Source organism: Aspergillus alliaceus, assembly GCF_009176365.1.
Source record: "Aspergillus alliaceus strain CBS 536.65 unplaced genomic scaffold BDW43scaffold_52, whole genome shotgun sequence".
NCBI classification, from domain to species: domain Eukaryota; kingdom Fungi; phylum Ascomycota; class Eurotiomycetes; order Eurotiales; family Aspergillaceae; genus Aspergillus; species Aspergillus alliaceus.
In genome coordinates, this window is record NW_022474735.1 from 189,265 (window position 1) to 202,993 (window position 13,729).

Genomic DNA, 13,729 nt, shown 5'->3' on the forward strand with positions numbered 1-13,729 from the left:
AGATTAGCCATCTGTATTCTATTTGCATAAGAAAGCGGTATCATATATAGTAGTGGAGAAGAAAAGACGCGCTGAATGATGTTCGATGGTAGGTGTAGAGAGAGCCTGCCGGCTCGGTCGTGGGTCACGTTATAAGAATTAGGATAGGGGGTGGGATTATTTGACTGTAGTCTTGCAACTTCGCTGGCCGGGAATTCTATATATCACGGTCAATACGGTCGTATTCACAGCGATCTACGTTACAAAGGGGACGTTGAGGATGGAAGCAATGTCTACATTTCTCTACCATTCTCTAGAACCAGCAGGGATGGAATAGCCAACAAGGGATGCCCAGAGTACGCCTGGCAAACAGCACACTCTAAATGTTTGGCACATATCTCTTTGGAATTTTGCATTTGAGGTATACGACGGTGCAAGCCTACTTGACATGCAATGGCGCCGCGATAATTAATCATTGGGAGCGCCGCCAACTTTCGAATAAGCTTGTTCGATTAACCCGCAATTCCTACAAGCCACTTTTATCATTATCAATTAACTCAACGGACTGTCCCAATATGCCTCCACTTCATCGAATTGGGCTTCTACATGATGTAAAGCTAGATACAACCATAAATTGTGATTGTTACCACCTTCCACACTGGGAGTTCTACCTACCAATTGGACAACTCTGGGTTGTATTAGAGTTCCAGTTACGCCTCGCATACTCGGGCAAGATATCCCCCGTTGTAAATTTGTCGTCCATGTACAAGGGGAGACGATCGTTTGGCTTATTAGGCTGCACGATTGGTCGGATCTTTTTCTCCATATGTGCTGTAACCACCAGGTCAAGCTTTTGACCCGGGGACCATTGCGGAGGGAAGTTGGCCTCAACGTATGTCAAGTTTAAATTCGGACCTATACTCTTAAACTTGGTGTGGTTGGTGTCATCCCCGTAGGCACCAAAGTCATCAACTGTGACATACCCAGGAGTCAATGGAGGCTCGCCTAGGACGTTTGACAATAGAGCATGCTGTTTAGAATGGCTTCCCTGCAGCATAAGAGTTGGATCCCAGTCGGACTCTTCGTTATCCTGCAACGGCTCATCAGTGCTGCCCGTAGATGACCGTGTAATTTTTAGTTCGGTCAGAACTCTTAAGTAGGTCTGAAAGTCGACTTCCGCATAGTAGAAAGTGTCTGTATATGGAACTACAGCCAGGGCATCCCCGACGGTAAAAGGGCCCTTGAAGAGGTCATACCGAAATGTGGTGCCGGTTATTATGGCAGCTCGTGGATTGTTGCGACGCTTAGAATTCACCACAGTATCTTTCCAAGCTGGCTTTGCCAATGTCATAATGTTGCCCTTGTCTGTCTCATTGACGCACCACAAACACCACGTTTGCTTAGCGCATCCCAACACGTATGTAAGGTTGAGGGCATGGCGCGCGAAGGTAATATCGTGAGTGACCTTTCTGCCGAGTGGGGTGTCAAACTTGCCCTTGTCTGTTTCATTAGGGCCCGTTGCATGATACATAAATGTCCGAACATTCCAGTCTAAGTATCGGCGATCGAGGTGAGGCACTTTGGAGGACGTAGGCTCTGCACTGAAGGTCATCATTGACGTAGGAGGGCACGTTCTGGTCGGCGTGGGAACACCTGTCAGGGTTGTGGCCCCTTTCCAGTTCTTGATTTCAATGTTGTCAAGAGCAAGCCATCCCACTGTATCTCCGTACTTCCCTGATTGCAGGCCTGAGGTCAATTCGTCGAAGCATCTAAAGTCGCGTATATGTGTGTGGCCACCAATCACCTGGATGGGAATGTTCTTATTCGCCGACTTGAGTTTCTTTCGAAGTTCGTCCTCGAAATCTAAGAAAGCATCGCTTCCCTTTGGATTTTTGCGAGTCCTTCGCAGTGAGCCGTGTCCAATGAGGATATACAGATCAACCTCTTTTGCCATAGCGTCGGTGAACCAGGACCGCTGCATCATCTGCGCGGCACTGTCAATCTGGATCTTCTGATCGTTCTTCTTGTCGTCGTACAATACGCCGAATGCCATGATTCTTATTCCATTCTTCGTCGTGAAGTATCGGTATGGTTCACCGATTGGCTCCTCTGATTCCTCCTTGATGTAGACATTGCTAGTCAAGTATCGGTCAGCGAATACCTTCGAAATATTGGCCTGAATATTTCTCGCTTCGTCCAGTTGCTGAACGCCATGGTTTCCGATTGTGAGTAAGTCGTACTCCACATTGGCGAATATGCTATCGGAAATGGCGCCTTTGGGCTTCGATATATCGCTGAGACCGTTTCCATCGTGTAGATCACCTACAGAAAGTCATATTAGCTTAGTACCCACTCTACCATGGTGTTACTACATGCCAGTGTCAACAACCAGAAGATCAACCTTCAAGTCATTCGCCTTGTCACGCATGCGATTTACAAACGAGACAAAGTCCCCCCAGTCCCCGCCACTGCTAGGCTCGTTCATATGGCCCTCGAGCCATCCGTGAGTATCAGTAGTGTGGATAAAGTTGATCTTTCCCCAGGGAAGTGGACCTCTGGAAGGTCCAGTCGTCGCGTCATGGGCCTCGGGCTGCTGAAGGGGTGTTAAAATAGGCTCATCATAAGCTGAAGTAGAGGAAAGTGCAGAAGCGCTCAATAGAGCTGTGAATAGAAGGTTCAAGCGGCCCATCCTGACGCTAAACTGAAGATTTGACTGAGTAGACCTTGCATTGCCTGCTACATTATCGCTCCACGCCAGGGTGGTATTTATGTTCATCTGTGAGAAGGGACTGTTGATTTTGATTGGGCATGTCTCACGGCAATGTTGCATGTCGATATTCATATCCCCCTACACAGCATTCCAGATCCATTCTTTCGGTTGGAAAGCGAGGCCTTTTGCCATTCAACACTGCGTGCCCCTAACTGGAAAGTTCTCACGACTTCGGCTTTGGAATTCCGGACAGATGCGTTTTTCTGGTTCTTTTTTTTTTTTTTTTTTTCCTGTTGTCATCCAACGCCGCATAGAGGCGTAAGCCTTCAAATATTTGTAAATTTTCATCTCACACTGTTAATTGCGTAGACTAGACTATTCTGTCCTGAAGAAATGTATATTCATTCCCTCGAGATGTGGAATGTGTATCATGATTCCATACCCAGTATGGCGGGCTTGTAGTTGCTACGTCCCATGGCCTATCAGGGTCGGAATAGTACTGCAATACAGGAGTGTTCATAGATGAGTTGATAGATTGAAACAAGACCCGTTCTTGCTTGATGCACTACCTACAGTTTGTAGGCACTCTCCTTGATGCATAACTTTGTGTGCCGAAGATTCGATTTAGATGGTTGCCGAAATGCCAGTCGATTGCCAACAATGCCACAGCCTAAATTGAGAATGTCCTCTGAGAGTCAACAACCCCGACTCCGTAGCTGGTTAGAGCCGCGGCAAGAGCCGTTCCTACGTAGTGCCGCCCGTCATGCATCTTTGCCTGTAGACACTGAGCTTCACTAGTGAAGCTACACAACTGGTTGTTTCAACTCGATCTCTTCTTCGAGATTTATTGCCACTTCCCCCAACCTCCGACATAGCGATCCAGTCATACTAGTTTCAGTGAAACTCTTACTTCATCCCCTGTTTCAGTGGACATCCCACCTTGTTGGGTTGTGGGGGACTAAATCGCTTATAGGTCTACCGCAATTAGACATGGTTAGGATGAGGTGCCGTCGTCACTTGGTAGTCCACGGGCACCCAAATTCCAAGATATGCCATTCCCCAGTACACATGAGTTTAAGACGCAGATGCCTTCTAAGGCATACAACCCTCTTGCACAGGAAATAACAAAAGAGATAAGAGGAGATGAATATGTTATTACGTACGGAATTGCCGAGAGATTGAACTGATCCCTTACGTGTTAACAATAATGGGGATATCCTATTCCATTGCTTTGATGCAAGACGTTTTCACTTACAAGTCACTCATATCCATCACATACATGCTCCTGAAAACGGGCATTCCTCTGACCGCAAGGAACCACAAAGGGCAAACGCTTCTACATACCTTGTGGAGCGTGGTACCATCATTCCCAGGAAAGTTAGTTGAAGCGATAGAAAATCCCGTCAATCATCTTCCTACATCAGAGGTCAATAGCATGTTGGAAATGAGTGACAATCAAGGTTTGCGACCATTTACGAAGCAGCCGCTAAGTCCGAGTACCTCGTGGGTTGGCTGATCGACAAAGGGATGGATCTCACTGCGACGACCTACAAAGGAGCCAATCCACTTCACATTGCGGCGTCTGCGAAAGATAGTAATACAGTTGGTTTGCTACTTGAGAGCTACTATGACTCCCAGAGAGAGATGATTGTCAATCAACCGGATCGGACGGGTTGCACTCCTCTGCATTATGCGTGTCTCTCTGGGCGACTGGAGAGTGTTTTTCTTTTGTTGAACGCAGGAGCCAATCCGGTAATTACCTACTATGACGGTAGAACACCGTTATATGTGTGTGCAGCATTCAGAAAGATAATTATCCGGCCCGAGAAGGACCATAACCGCTGCGATCCCCCAGGTTGGCACCATCTCATCGGTGACGACGACACCTTGCGGATGACAGAGATCATTCAACTTCTGCGTGCCCACGGAGCTGACACTCTCAAGAGTGATCAAGCAGGCAATACCCCATTCGAGCTCGCTGTGGACAATGGAAACCAGGAGATGATTGCAGCGCTGCACGTTGATACAGCTAACCCCCTCAACCCAACACCAGCCCCGCATATTATCTTCCTGGCCGGTTGTACTGGATGAGCCATAACGACTCTGTCAACTCAATTGTGGATCAATTATTGGACGGCAAGGCGGATATCGTTAAAGCGTGCCACTGGCTCCTCAAGCTAGGATCGTACAAAATAGTCGAACAGCTAGCCGCACGTACCCGGGGTTTGACGGTAAATCCAAAAGGTAGCAAAGCCCAGGAAGATATTTTACACCTACTTGCCCGCTGGGGGTTTACGGATCTCTTTGAGTCAATCGGGAAAATGAGAGAAGGAACCAGTTGGATCAATGGCTGTGTATCGACATACTCATATCATTCTGCTCCTGTGCCCATTATTCTGAAAGTTGTGGATCGCAAGCTACCTAATTTAGAGATGTTACGAGTTGTGGTAGACACCTTCCACGCCGACATTAATATCCAAGTGTACAAGAACACCTACACGCGTGGCCAGTACCGCGACAATCAGCCGATTCGCAGTGCACTACACACGTTAGCAGAAGGGCAACATTGGTGGAATACGGATGCCATGCGGTTTCTGCTCCAGCGTGGTGCGAACCTCGACATACGGAATCCTAAGGGCGAAACCCCATTGCACATTGCGGTAAAAGGGGGAGGGATATCGGCAATTTGGTATGGTCCAGCTTCTACTGGAACATGGAGCCAATCCAAATGTATTAGACTACGAAGGATTTATCCCTGTCAATCGGGCTGTTCAAAATAGCCAAATGGTCCTGCTGCTTGTCCAGTATGGGGCTGACCCTGCGTTGGGAGAGCATCCTGTACTATACACTGCCATCCTAAGCCAGGACGTTGAGACTGTTCGTGTCATTATTGAGGCGGGCTTCGACTGTCAGAAACCATTCAAAGAGCATCTTCCAGAGCTCCTTGACGAAGACGACAGCGATGATGACCTAGGGAGAGGTCGCTTTAGCCGGGGGTCTAAGCCGCGTAGTATGCGAAGGCAAAAAGAGGAAGGCGACCGCAATGATTTGCTATCTCGACCTCTCCATTTCGCGTGTAGTTCCAGGTTCAATAATGCGGCTGAGAGATACAAGGCTGTGGCTATTGTGGAGCTCCTTCTCGCTCAAGCATGCAGCCCTTTTCTTTCCTGTCAAGAAGGGACGACGATAATTCATAATGTCATACATCAAGGAGGTATTCTAGAACCACTTCTGGACCTACCGGACCTCAATCTCGAGTACCGGAATGAGCAGGGACGGACACTGCTACTGGCGGCTTGCCAGGAGGAGAACCGAACTGCTTGGTTTGTCAAGCGATTCGATAATCTTGAGAAGTATCCACTGCCTTCCGTTCGTAGACCGCAGGTTATCCGTCAGCTGTGTCGTATGGGTGCTGATCTGTCTGCTGTGGACATGAAAGGAAATAATATCCTGCAGGCATGTTCTCATTTCCGGAAGTGACAAATATGACCACGCAGAAAATGCGTCTCTGGTGTCGCACTTTGCTAGCCAATGCCAGAATCTATGGCTATGAACCCTTCCATCTCGCCGCCAAAGGACGAATTATCGGTATGCTCCAACCGTTGCTGGGCGCAGGGGCAAATTCTCGAGAGGTAGAACCAGATGGCAACCCTGTGCTTCATCATCTCGCTATTGCTATACAAAAGGATCGTGTAGGACATACAGCATCAATCATCGATAGTTTCCTCCGCCTGGGAGTAGACATAAACGCAAAGAACAAGGCTGGCGAATCTCCATTATTCAGCTATGTTGGCGCAGGGTCTTATGAAACCTCGCTTCCCGTTTCATCGTACGGTAGGAAAGCGGATGGCGCCGTGATAAAAAGCTTCCTGGAGGGTGGGGCAAACCTATTTACGCAGAATAATGAGGGCGAGAACTTGTTACATGTCGCAGCCAAGCTACAGTGTTCCCATGTTGGCTTCCCATCCATCTTTGCAGGCGACGAGCGTTACGTCGACCCTTTTAAATATCTAATGGAGTTGGGTTTGGATCCGTTTCAAGAGGATAACAAGCAACGGACTACTGTGGTGAGGTATTTTCTTCTTTTGATCAAATCCATACTAACGTTCTATAGGATGTTGCTGCCGCATATGGTAACGAGGCTATTCTCGCTCTGTCCCAGAAGAAGTAAGCGAGTAGCATATATGATCTCCATCTTTGTCACAGGATCAAGCATTTCGAAGGAGGTCTTCTCTGATTTCCTTGCTATACAATGCGAATCAATGTGGTATAGCTTGGTGAAAGAGCTAACGTCTAACCCTAATCCACAGATTGTCACGATTATGAAACATTCTAGTCATCTTTAGAGTAATTCTTACAAATCATTACAAATGGCCCACAACTACTTGGACTAGATGATAGCCACCTCGTATTCCTTTCTATCTCGTTGGTACTAGTTGCCATGCAAGCCCGTCCTTAAATTAGCCTCCAATTTCTGTGATGACATCGATCTACGTTTGTTGATCTATAATCCTCCCAAACCCCGCCTATTCCACCACGTATAACCACATATACCGTATACATGCAACTTCCCTAAACACGGACAGCCACAACCTTAGCTGGTTCAATCGTCTTGCCCAAGATAGGCGAGAATTGCGCCCCACTAGTAGTAACATAGAGAACTGAACCATCTCTGCTACTAGCAACCGCAGTGGAACCCCCGACCTCAATCTTAAATGCATTCCCAGCCAGCAGCTTCACTCTGCCGTGGGGGTCAACCTTCACCACCCCATTCTGCGGGTTGGTAGAGATATACGCCGATCCATCACGTGTCAGCATAAAGTCGTCTGGCGTGAAGCTACTAGCGATGATCTCGACGGGCCCAGTCGCAGTCGCCTTCTCATCAACAGGAACCCGCGCGTATAGCATCTGCGTAGTGCTTGTGTAATAAACATATTTCCCGCGCACATCAATTCCATTGACTCCCACAGCATTTGGCTGACCCTCTGCAGGGAGCATTGTTGTGTCAGACAGGGCCTGCGAAAATTCTCCCGTTGACAGACTCAGACGCCAGATGACGCCCTTGGCGGAGTCGGTGATGAGGAGGAGGTCCTGTCCAAAGCGCACGATGCCATTGGGAAATTTGGCTTCCGGGATCGGGGCCAGGACTTTCGCGGTAGGTTTTGAGCTGGAGAGGTCAATGCTCCAGATGGAGTAGGAGCCCTGTGTGCTGGTGACCGTTGAGATAGAGAAATTGCCGACGACTACTGCGTAGACATCGGTGTCTATTTCAGTGATGCCGAGGAGGCTGGTGGCGTTCGGGAAGCTGTATAGTAGTGAGCCGGCTTCTTTTGCGTTGTTGGTGGCTGGGTTGACCAGCCAAAGTTCGGGGACATCGAGGCGGGTGACGAGGAGCTCTCCGTTGGGTCGGACGGCAAGGTTCTCAAGCCATGTGCCGTTCCTATTGAACTGAAACGTGACCGATACGGGGGAGCCTGTTGTCCTTGGGGCATAAGGCAGTGCTAGTATTGGGGTGATAATGGTCAAAGTCATGGCATAGAGCCCAAGGCTCAGGCTTCGAAGGATGAACATTGTTAACATATGACTCCCAAGTGCGTGGGAAAGATCGAGTACAAGGACATTGCGATCTCCCGACCCTTTTGTACCTGAAAATTCGATTTAATCTATACTATTCCTGGAAAGTAACAAACTACATCTACAGCGCTCTAGTCACTTCTTGGCCAATTAATTTCATATCGATTATACGGTCATGATCAATTCTTACCTAATTGCCTTGTATACGGCACGGCCTATTTAATTAGACTATTTCTTGACAGATGATTAGCAAACAATCATGTAAGACCTAGTAAGATCACCCTGCAGGAAAACCTTGGTAAACATTTGATATTACTGTCTCCAGTCTCTGTGAAACCTGCCATTCGTGCTATCTACAATAACCTTCAGTATAACAGTCGTAGCCTTTACGGCTATCACAAAGATCCCCATGAGGAAGCGGCCGTTAACAAAGACACGATTTAGATGGACAGGACGGGAGGCACCAACTCCCCATTCGTGCGACTGTTTCTGAATTACCAGGTTAGGGAGAGAGAGAAACTGTGACAAACTCGCTGGTATTTGCGCTGCATGTACATAGCTTGTCTATTAGGGTTATTTAGTAATTGAAATTTCAAAAAAGGGAAAAACAGGATAGGGCCGGTAGGCTACTTCAGGATTTAACACCTTTTTAATTTAGTTAAAGTCTCTACAACGGTTCTGTCATTACAATCAGGTCTACAATATAAAATATAAAGTAAGATTAAAGCCAAAAAATCTATCTCTTGGGGGGGAGAATTTGTGTAAATTCCTAGGTTTTTGGATCTGCTTGCTACCGAGTTCGCTTCTGGGAGTGCTCTGCAATACCATAAGCTAACTCGGATGGGCGCTTCCCTCTCTTATTATGGCTTCTAAGTGTAATCCCACTATTTGTCTCTATCGCAGTTGTAATTGCTGGAGGGTTTGACGTGGAATATAAAGAAATTTTTGGAGCTGTAGGGACAGTAGGGACAACCGGAATAGTAGAAACAGTAGGGACTATAGCTAAATTTAATACTAAATTTGCTGTTAAATCTAGACTGTCAAAAGTAGTTAACACGTAATCCTGTATATACTATTACTGTAGAATTCTCTTAATTTCCTTATTTTCTTTCTTAATAAGTATCCCTTGAGTAATTATAGGTGGGATTGTGCGAAACTGTCTCTTGCTAATCTGTATATAGAGCAACTTCTCAACGCGGTGGGTCTTAAGGTAATTCTGAGTTTTTATATAATATAGATTCAACTACAAAAACGCTCTGTCAGCTGCTGCAGAATTAGTAACAGCATTATACCGACAACAAGCAAAGAAAGTAAGAAGAGAAGTAAATTTAGTCTATAAAAATTGTCACAGATCGAATAGCGATTCGGCCTGATGACCGTACAGGATACCCTGGCCCAGGTGCATGGGCATGGACAATCGATCGCCGATGACGAACATCAGGCCAGGCAACGGTTTGGTCTTCAATGGGAATTCTGAACCCTTTAGGCGTAGAGCCTTCGACTATAATTTAGCGAATCGTTAGTAGTAGTAGGGGAGCAAGAATCAGTCTCCTGTTGGAATAGTATCTACTGCCTGCTTTTGATCTTCCTATCTCTTTCGGCCAACGTATCCTTACCTAGTTGACAGGTCTTCTACCCTGAATAGTAGATATTCTTGACAGTTATCTTTAAAGGATATCTGAGTAACTAATATTTGAAGACTCTTATGAAAAGCTAGTCAGTGTTATACTATCTCTACAATTAATATATCCTGAGCTTCAGATTTCTTTTGGGCAATACAGAGAGATTTAGGATTTATTTAACTTCTTTAACTCTTACGAGAAAGTATAAGTAACAGTTTTAATTACTTCTCTCTTTTATAAAAGTTGCAGCAGTTGTAGAATTAAGATATAAGTTAAAATAAAAAGAGCCATACAAACTAAAAAGCCGAGATACATTTCTTTACCAGAGTAAGTTTTCGGACAGAATCGAATCGCCAAGACACAACCGGTACAGAGGACGCACCAAGGCAATCCTGCATGCAGCCCAAGGCCCACCGCCCCCTTAAGAATTTCTCCAGGAAGCCGGAAGATAACGACGTATGTGTGGCTTAGAAATGACTTTGCCAACTCTCGTTGTCTAAAAACGTATCCGCCGGCTGGGACCTGATTCGTTCGCGCGGATGATCATAATCAGAGGATCTCAAGCGAGGGAGATCTACCACACCACACCACCCACGGCATCCGTTTTTGACTTGACCTGGAGGTGAGGTATGAAAGAAACTAGACAATTGTGGGCAGAAAACGGTTGATCTTGGCACGGTAACCTGGCTGAAACACATTATGATATCCTCAACCCTTGGGCCTCTACATATGACCGGCCACTCAGCCTAGTCCACTACACCAAACCTAGGGTGTCGGTAAAGATATGCTCTTGGCTACGAGGTGATTAACCATGCCGCTGGCCGAATGCTCCATAAATGAAGACTAGTCTAGTACGGGCTGTACCGACTGAAGCCGTCCCCATCGTCGGGATGTCAGCGGAAAATCCCATTCAGGGGTAAGAGTAGAGTGCCGTCGGATGCCCAAGCCCCAAAGCTTATGCGGACCTTTTGCAGATCTCCAAAATGTCGAAAAGCAGTTAATTAGAGTACAACCAAACGCATTAGGAACTCGCGGAGAACATATACACAATGGTAGAACTATGATCACTGCGTCGAGTTGTCATGGCTGCACCCTATAAGAGGCCACGATCTCGATCATTTTGCACTTGGGTGGTCCATCGCGAGCAATTCTTGCCATTAACGTCACTGTTTCTCTGCTCTGCTACCACTGCTCACGCCGAGAATATCCCATGACGACTCCGGTCGCCGGAAGCCACCGGATGGAGTCCCAAAGGAAGAGATCCGCGAAAAGGGCCTGCGACCAGTGCAGGATCCGAAAGATCAAGGCAATCAATATCCCATCTATGCATTTGTCCCTCCTTACTCTTCTCTTGGAGCCAAAAATCAAGAGCCAGGGATGGCCATGCTAACATGATTTTATACTGTACAGTGTAGCCTATCGCGACCACGCAGGATTTGCCTTCGTGTGGACTTTAACTGCACCTTCTCGCAACTCCAGGAGAAGCGCGGCCCGACTGAGCTGTAAGTTGAGTCTTTCCTTAATGTATTTCAGCCTTCTGTCTTTAATCCAGTCCAGGGCCGCCCCATCATCTTGTTTTCCACCTCTCCGTTCCGTTCCCCATCCAACATTGATGGATGACTACGAAGATATTATCATAACTGATCGTTCGAACAGCCGAGAGTCGCAAATCCACCAGCTGCAAGCCCAAGGCTTAAACAACAGCCCTCAAGCCCACCCAGACTTCAGTACCTTGACACAACCTTTAGCTTATCGAATAGGAGCCGCTTCACCGAACGCAAACAGTCAGGCTCTCTCTCTGCCGGGGTATGGGGTATTGGAAGTCCGACAGTCCAGGGGCGCAGATTCCCACAACGAATACACCTGGCGCTGGGACATATCTAAGATCTTCTCTTCCACCGAGCACCCAAAGCAGGATCGGTACGCCAACCCCGCAGTTATGGCACCATTCGGAGCCACTGGGCATCCCACTGCAAGGAAGGAATACTTTAACACCAGTGTCAGAGATCGGTGAAAAAGATATATGGCCCTTTTCGGTTCCTGAATCACATATAGTCCCATGGATTGATGTTTTCTTTGATCGATTACAGCCGGATCTACCAGTATTAAATCGATCCTCTCTATATACCCAAATGCTATACCAGGAGCATCGCCAAAACCCCCAGTTTGGCTCGATGCTGTTGTCACTGACTGCCTTCTCTCTCACTCAGCCCGTTGGGATATACGAGCGAACGACTCTACAGTCCCGAGCGACTCAGGCTAGACTGATGATACATGAAGCTATTACAATGCGGTCCCTTTCTAACACCTGGGTAAACCCGACAATCGAAGCTGTCTTAACCAGCTTCTTCCTCTTTTGCAGCCTTTTCGGCATCAATGAACATGAATCTGCCTGGTCCTATCTGAAGGATGCGTTGGACCTCGCTGCCACATTGGGCATAAACGACCCTAGCCCACATCACGATCTATCAAGAGATGATGAGAAGGGCCAGCGTCTACGAATCTACTTGGTTTTATTTATTACTGAAAGGTACGACCCATGGAGTGCCGTTGAGTAAGAATGCAATGGTTTCTAGTAATACCCGTTTATCCTCTGCTGACCACATTGGAAAACAGAGCATATACTTTGCAATATAGGCATTTGATAACGGGTCCTCCCGCGTTCATCATGCGCCCTATGCATAGCCTTATTGGTAATACAAACCATGTCCCTGTATCCAGGATCACCATTTGCAGAAAGAAGGATGCCAATGAAATACTGGGCCTGGTCCTTCTGATGCAACTATTTTTGAACGTTGATGAAGATTTTGTTACATGTTGGGATCGGCAATGCGGCATTGATTCCGGCTATTGTGGCACGCTTACAGAAGAAAAGGCCTTGATTATCCTCAAGAATCTCAACAATGTCAGTATGTCTGAATGGTGCAAAGCCTATATCTGGTCTGAATATATGACGTACACGGGGGACAGCCGTATAAACTGGCCTGCAAGCGAGCTGCGAGAAACTCAATATGCCGATATCTTTATCACAAAGAAGTGGCTCCAAAATCGGGTATGGATTCTATGCTTAAACCACGGACTGGTGAAACCAATGTCAGATCACCATGAACTTTCTTCCAACTACTGTATGTCAGTTGCGAAGGATGCCCTCAGATTATGCCGGTCACTGCGCCCCGACTCTATTGAAGTACACGGCATAGGCATGGTAAGTTGTGTCAAACGTTGCTGGAAATCTACTGACTGCATTAACTTAAGTAGGTTGAGAAGTTGTATGATATCGCTATCAGCGCAATCAGTATGCTATCCAATGCCCAGTGTTCTTTCCAGCATAAACCTCCATTAGTGTCCCCTGTGGAGGCGGTCTCAAACCCAGGAGTTTCGCAACCTGAAGGCTTCAAGGGATCGTCGGAGACAGGTGCTGCCATTGACAGTCCAGCAATGGCGAAGGACTTTCTCCTCCTCCTAAGCAGCCTCCACGGGGGAGATCATCCGTTCTTAGAGAGGTATAAGGCCTTCTTGGGTGCGTCGCAAGGAGCAGCATATGGCACTACTGGTCATCACCTCTTTCATCCATTGTAGTATCCACGTCATGTTATACTGTAACTTATTTCTTGTGCCAGCGTTCTGATTTCAACCTCAGATGTATCATTGTTTAGATTTCTTCATTGAGGGACTCAATTCCATTCATAACTATGATAGATCAAGGCGAGATATTAGCCAGAACATCAGTGGTCACCTATAAACCCAATGGCTCAACAATTGCCAGCGCAGGTCGAGTACGTTCATCATACATGGTGTCCACAAGAGAGATATATCTATGATAAACTGAATAGCAGGAGCCTTG

The 13,729-nt window shown here is 46.9% G+C and overlaps 5 protein-coding genes across 5 annotated transcripts; 3 read left to right on the forward strand and 2 right to left on the reverse strand.

Moving 5' to 3' along the window:
• Positions 1-646: 646 nt before the first annotated feature.
• On the reverse strand, positions 647-2,668 carry BDW43DRAFT_322153 (Ser/Thr protein phosphatase family protein; the record flags this gene model as incomplete). Its single annotated transcript, XM_032049502.1, has 2 exons — positions 647-2,301; positions 2,356-2,668. 2 exons carry the CDS (start codon positions 2,666-2,668, stop codon positions 647-649), a joined length of 1,968 nt encoding a protein of 655 aa, XP_031896353.1.
• Positions 2,669-4,216: 1,548 nt separating this feature from the next.
• On the forward strand, positions 4,217-4,780 carry BDW43DRAFT_314907 (ankyrin repeat domain-containing protein; the record flags this gene model as incomplete). Its single annotated transcript, XM_032047939.1, has 1 exon — positions 4,217-4,780. The coding sequence occupies one exon, from the start codon at positions 4,217-4,219 to the stop codon at positions 4,778-4,780; it is 564 nt and encodes a 187-aa protein (XP_031896354.1).
• Positions 4,781-5,010: 230 nt separating this feature from the next.
• On the forward strand, positions 5,011-6,860 carry BDW43DRAFT_314908 (ankyrin repeat domain-containing protein; the record flags this gene model as incomplete). The annotated part of the gene is made up of 4 exons (XM_032047940.1): positions 5,011-5,378; positions 5,470-6,092; positions 6,146-6,756; positions 6,804-6,860. 4 exons carry the CDS (start codon positions 5,011-5,013, stop codon positions 6,858-6,860), a joined length of 1,659 nt encoding a protein of 552 aa, XP_031896355.1.
• A 263-nt stretch (positions 6,861-7,123) lies between these two features.
• Positions 7,124-8,334, reverse strand: BDW43DRAFT_288144 (uncharacterized protein). The gene has a single exon (XM_032043245.1). It carries the CDS (start codon positions 8,267-8,269, stop codon positions 7,262-7,264), a length of 1,008 nt encoding a protein of 335 aa, XP_031896356.1. The 5' UTR covers positions 8,270-8,334; the 3' UTR covers positions 7,124-7,261.
• A 3,683-nt stretch (positions 8,335-12,017) lies between these two features.
• Positions 12,018-13,464, forward strand: BDW43DRAFT_314911 (fungal specific transcription factor domain-containing protein; the record flags this gene model as incomplete). The annotated part of the gene is made up of 3 exons (XM_032047941.1): positions 12,018-12,439; positions 12,502-13,090; positions 13,144-13,464. 3 exons carry the CDS (start codon positions 12,018-12,020, stop codon positions 13,462-13,464), a joined length of 1,332 nt encoding a protein of 443 aa, XP_031896357.1.
• Positions 13,465-13,729: the final 265 nt, after the last annotated feature.

Bases quoted from the DNA above. Each gene is read 5' to 3' on its own strand.
- BDW43DRAFT_288144 (XM_032043245.1), bottom strand. From the start codon at position 8,269: ATGTTAACAATGTTCATCCTTCGAAGCCTGAGCCTTGGGCTCTATGCC.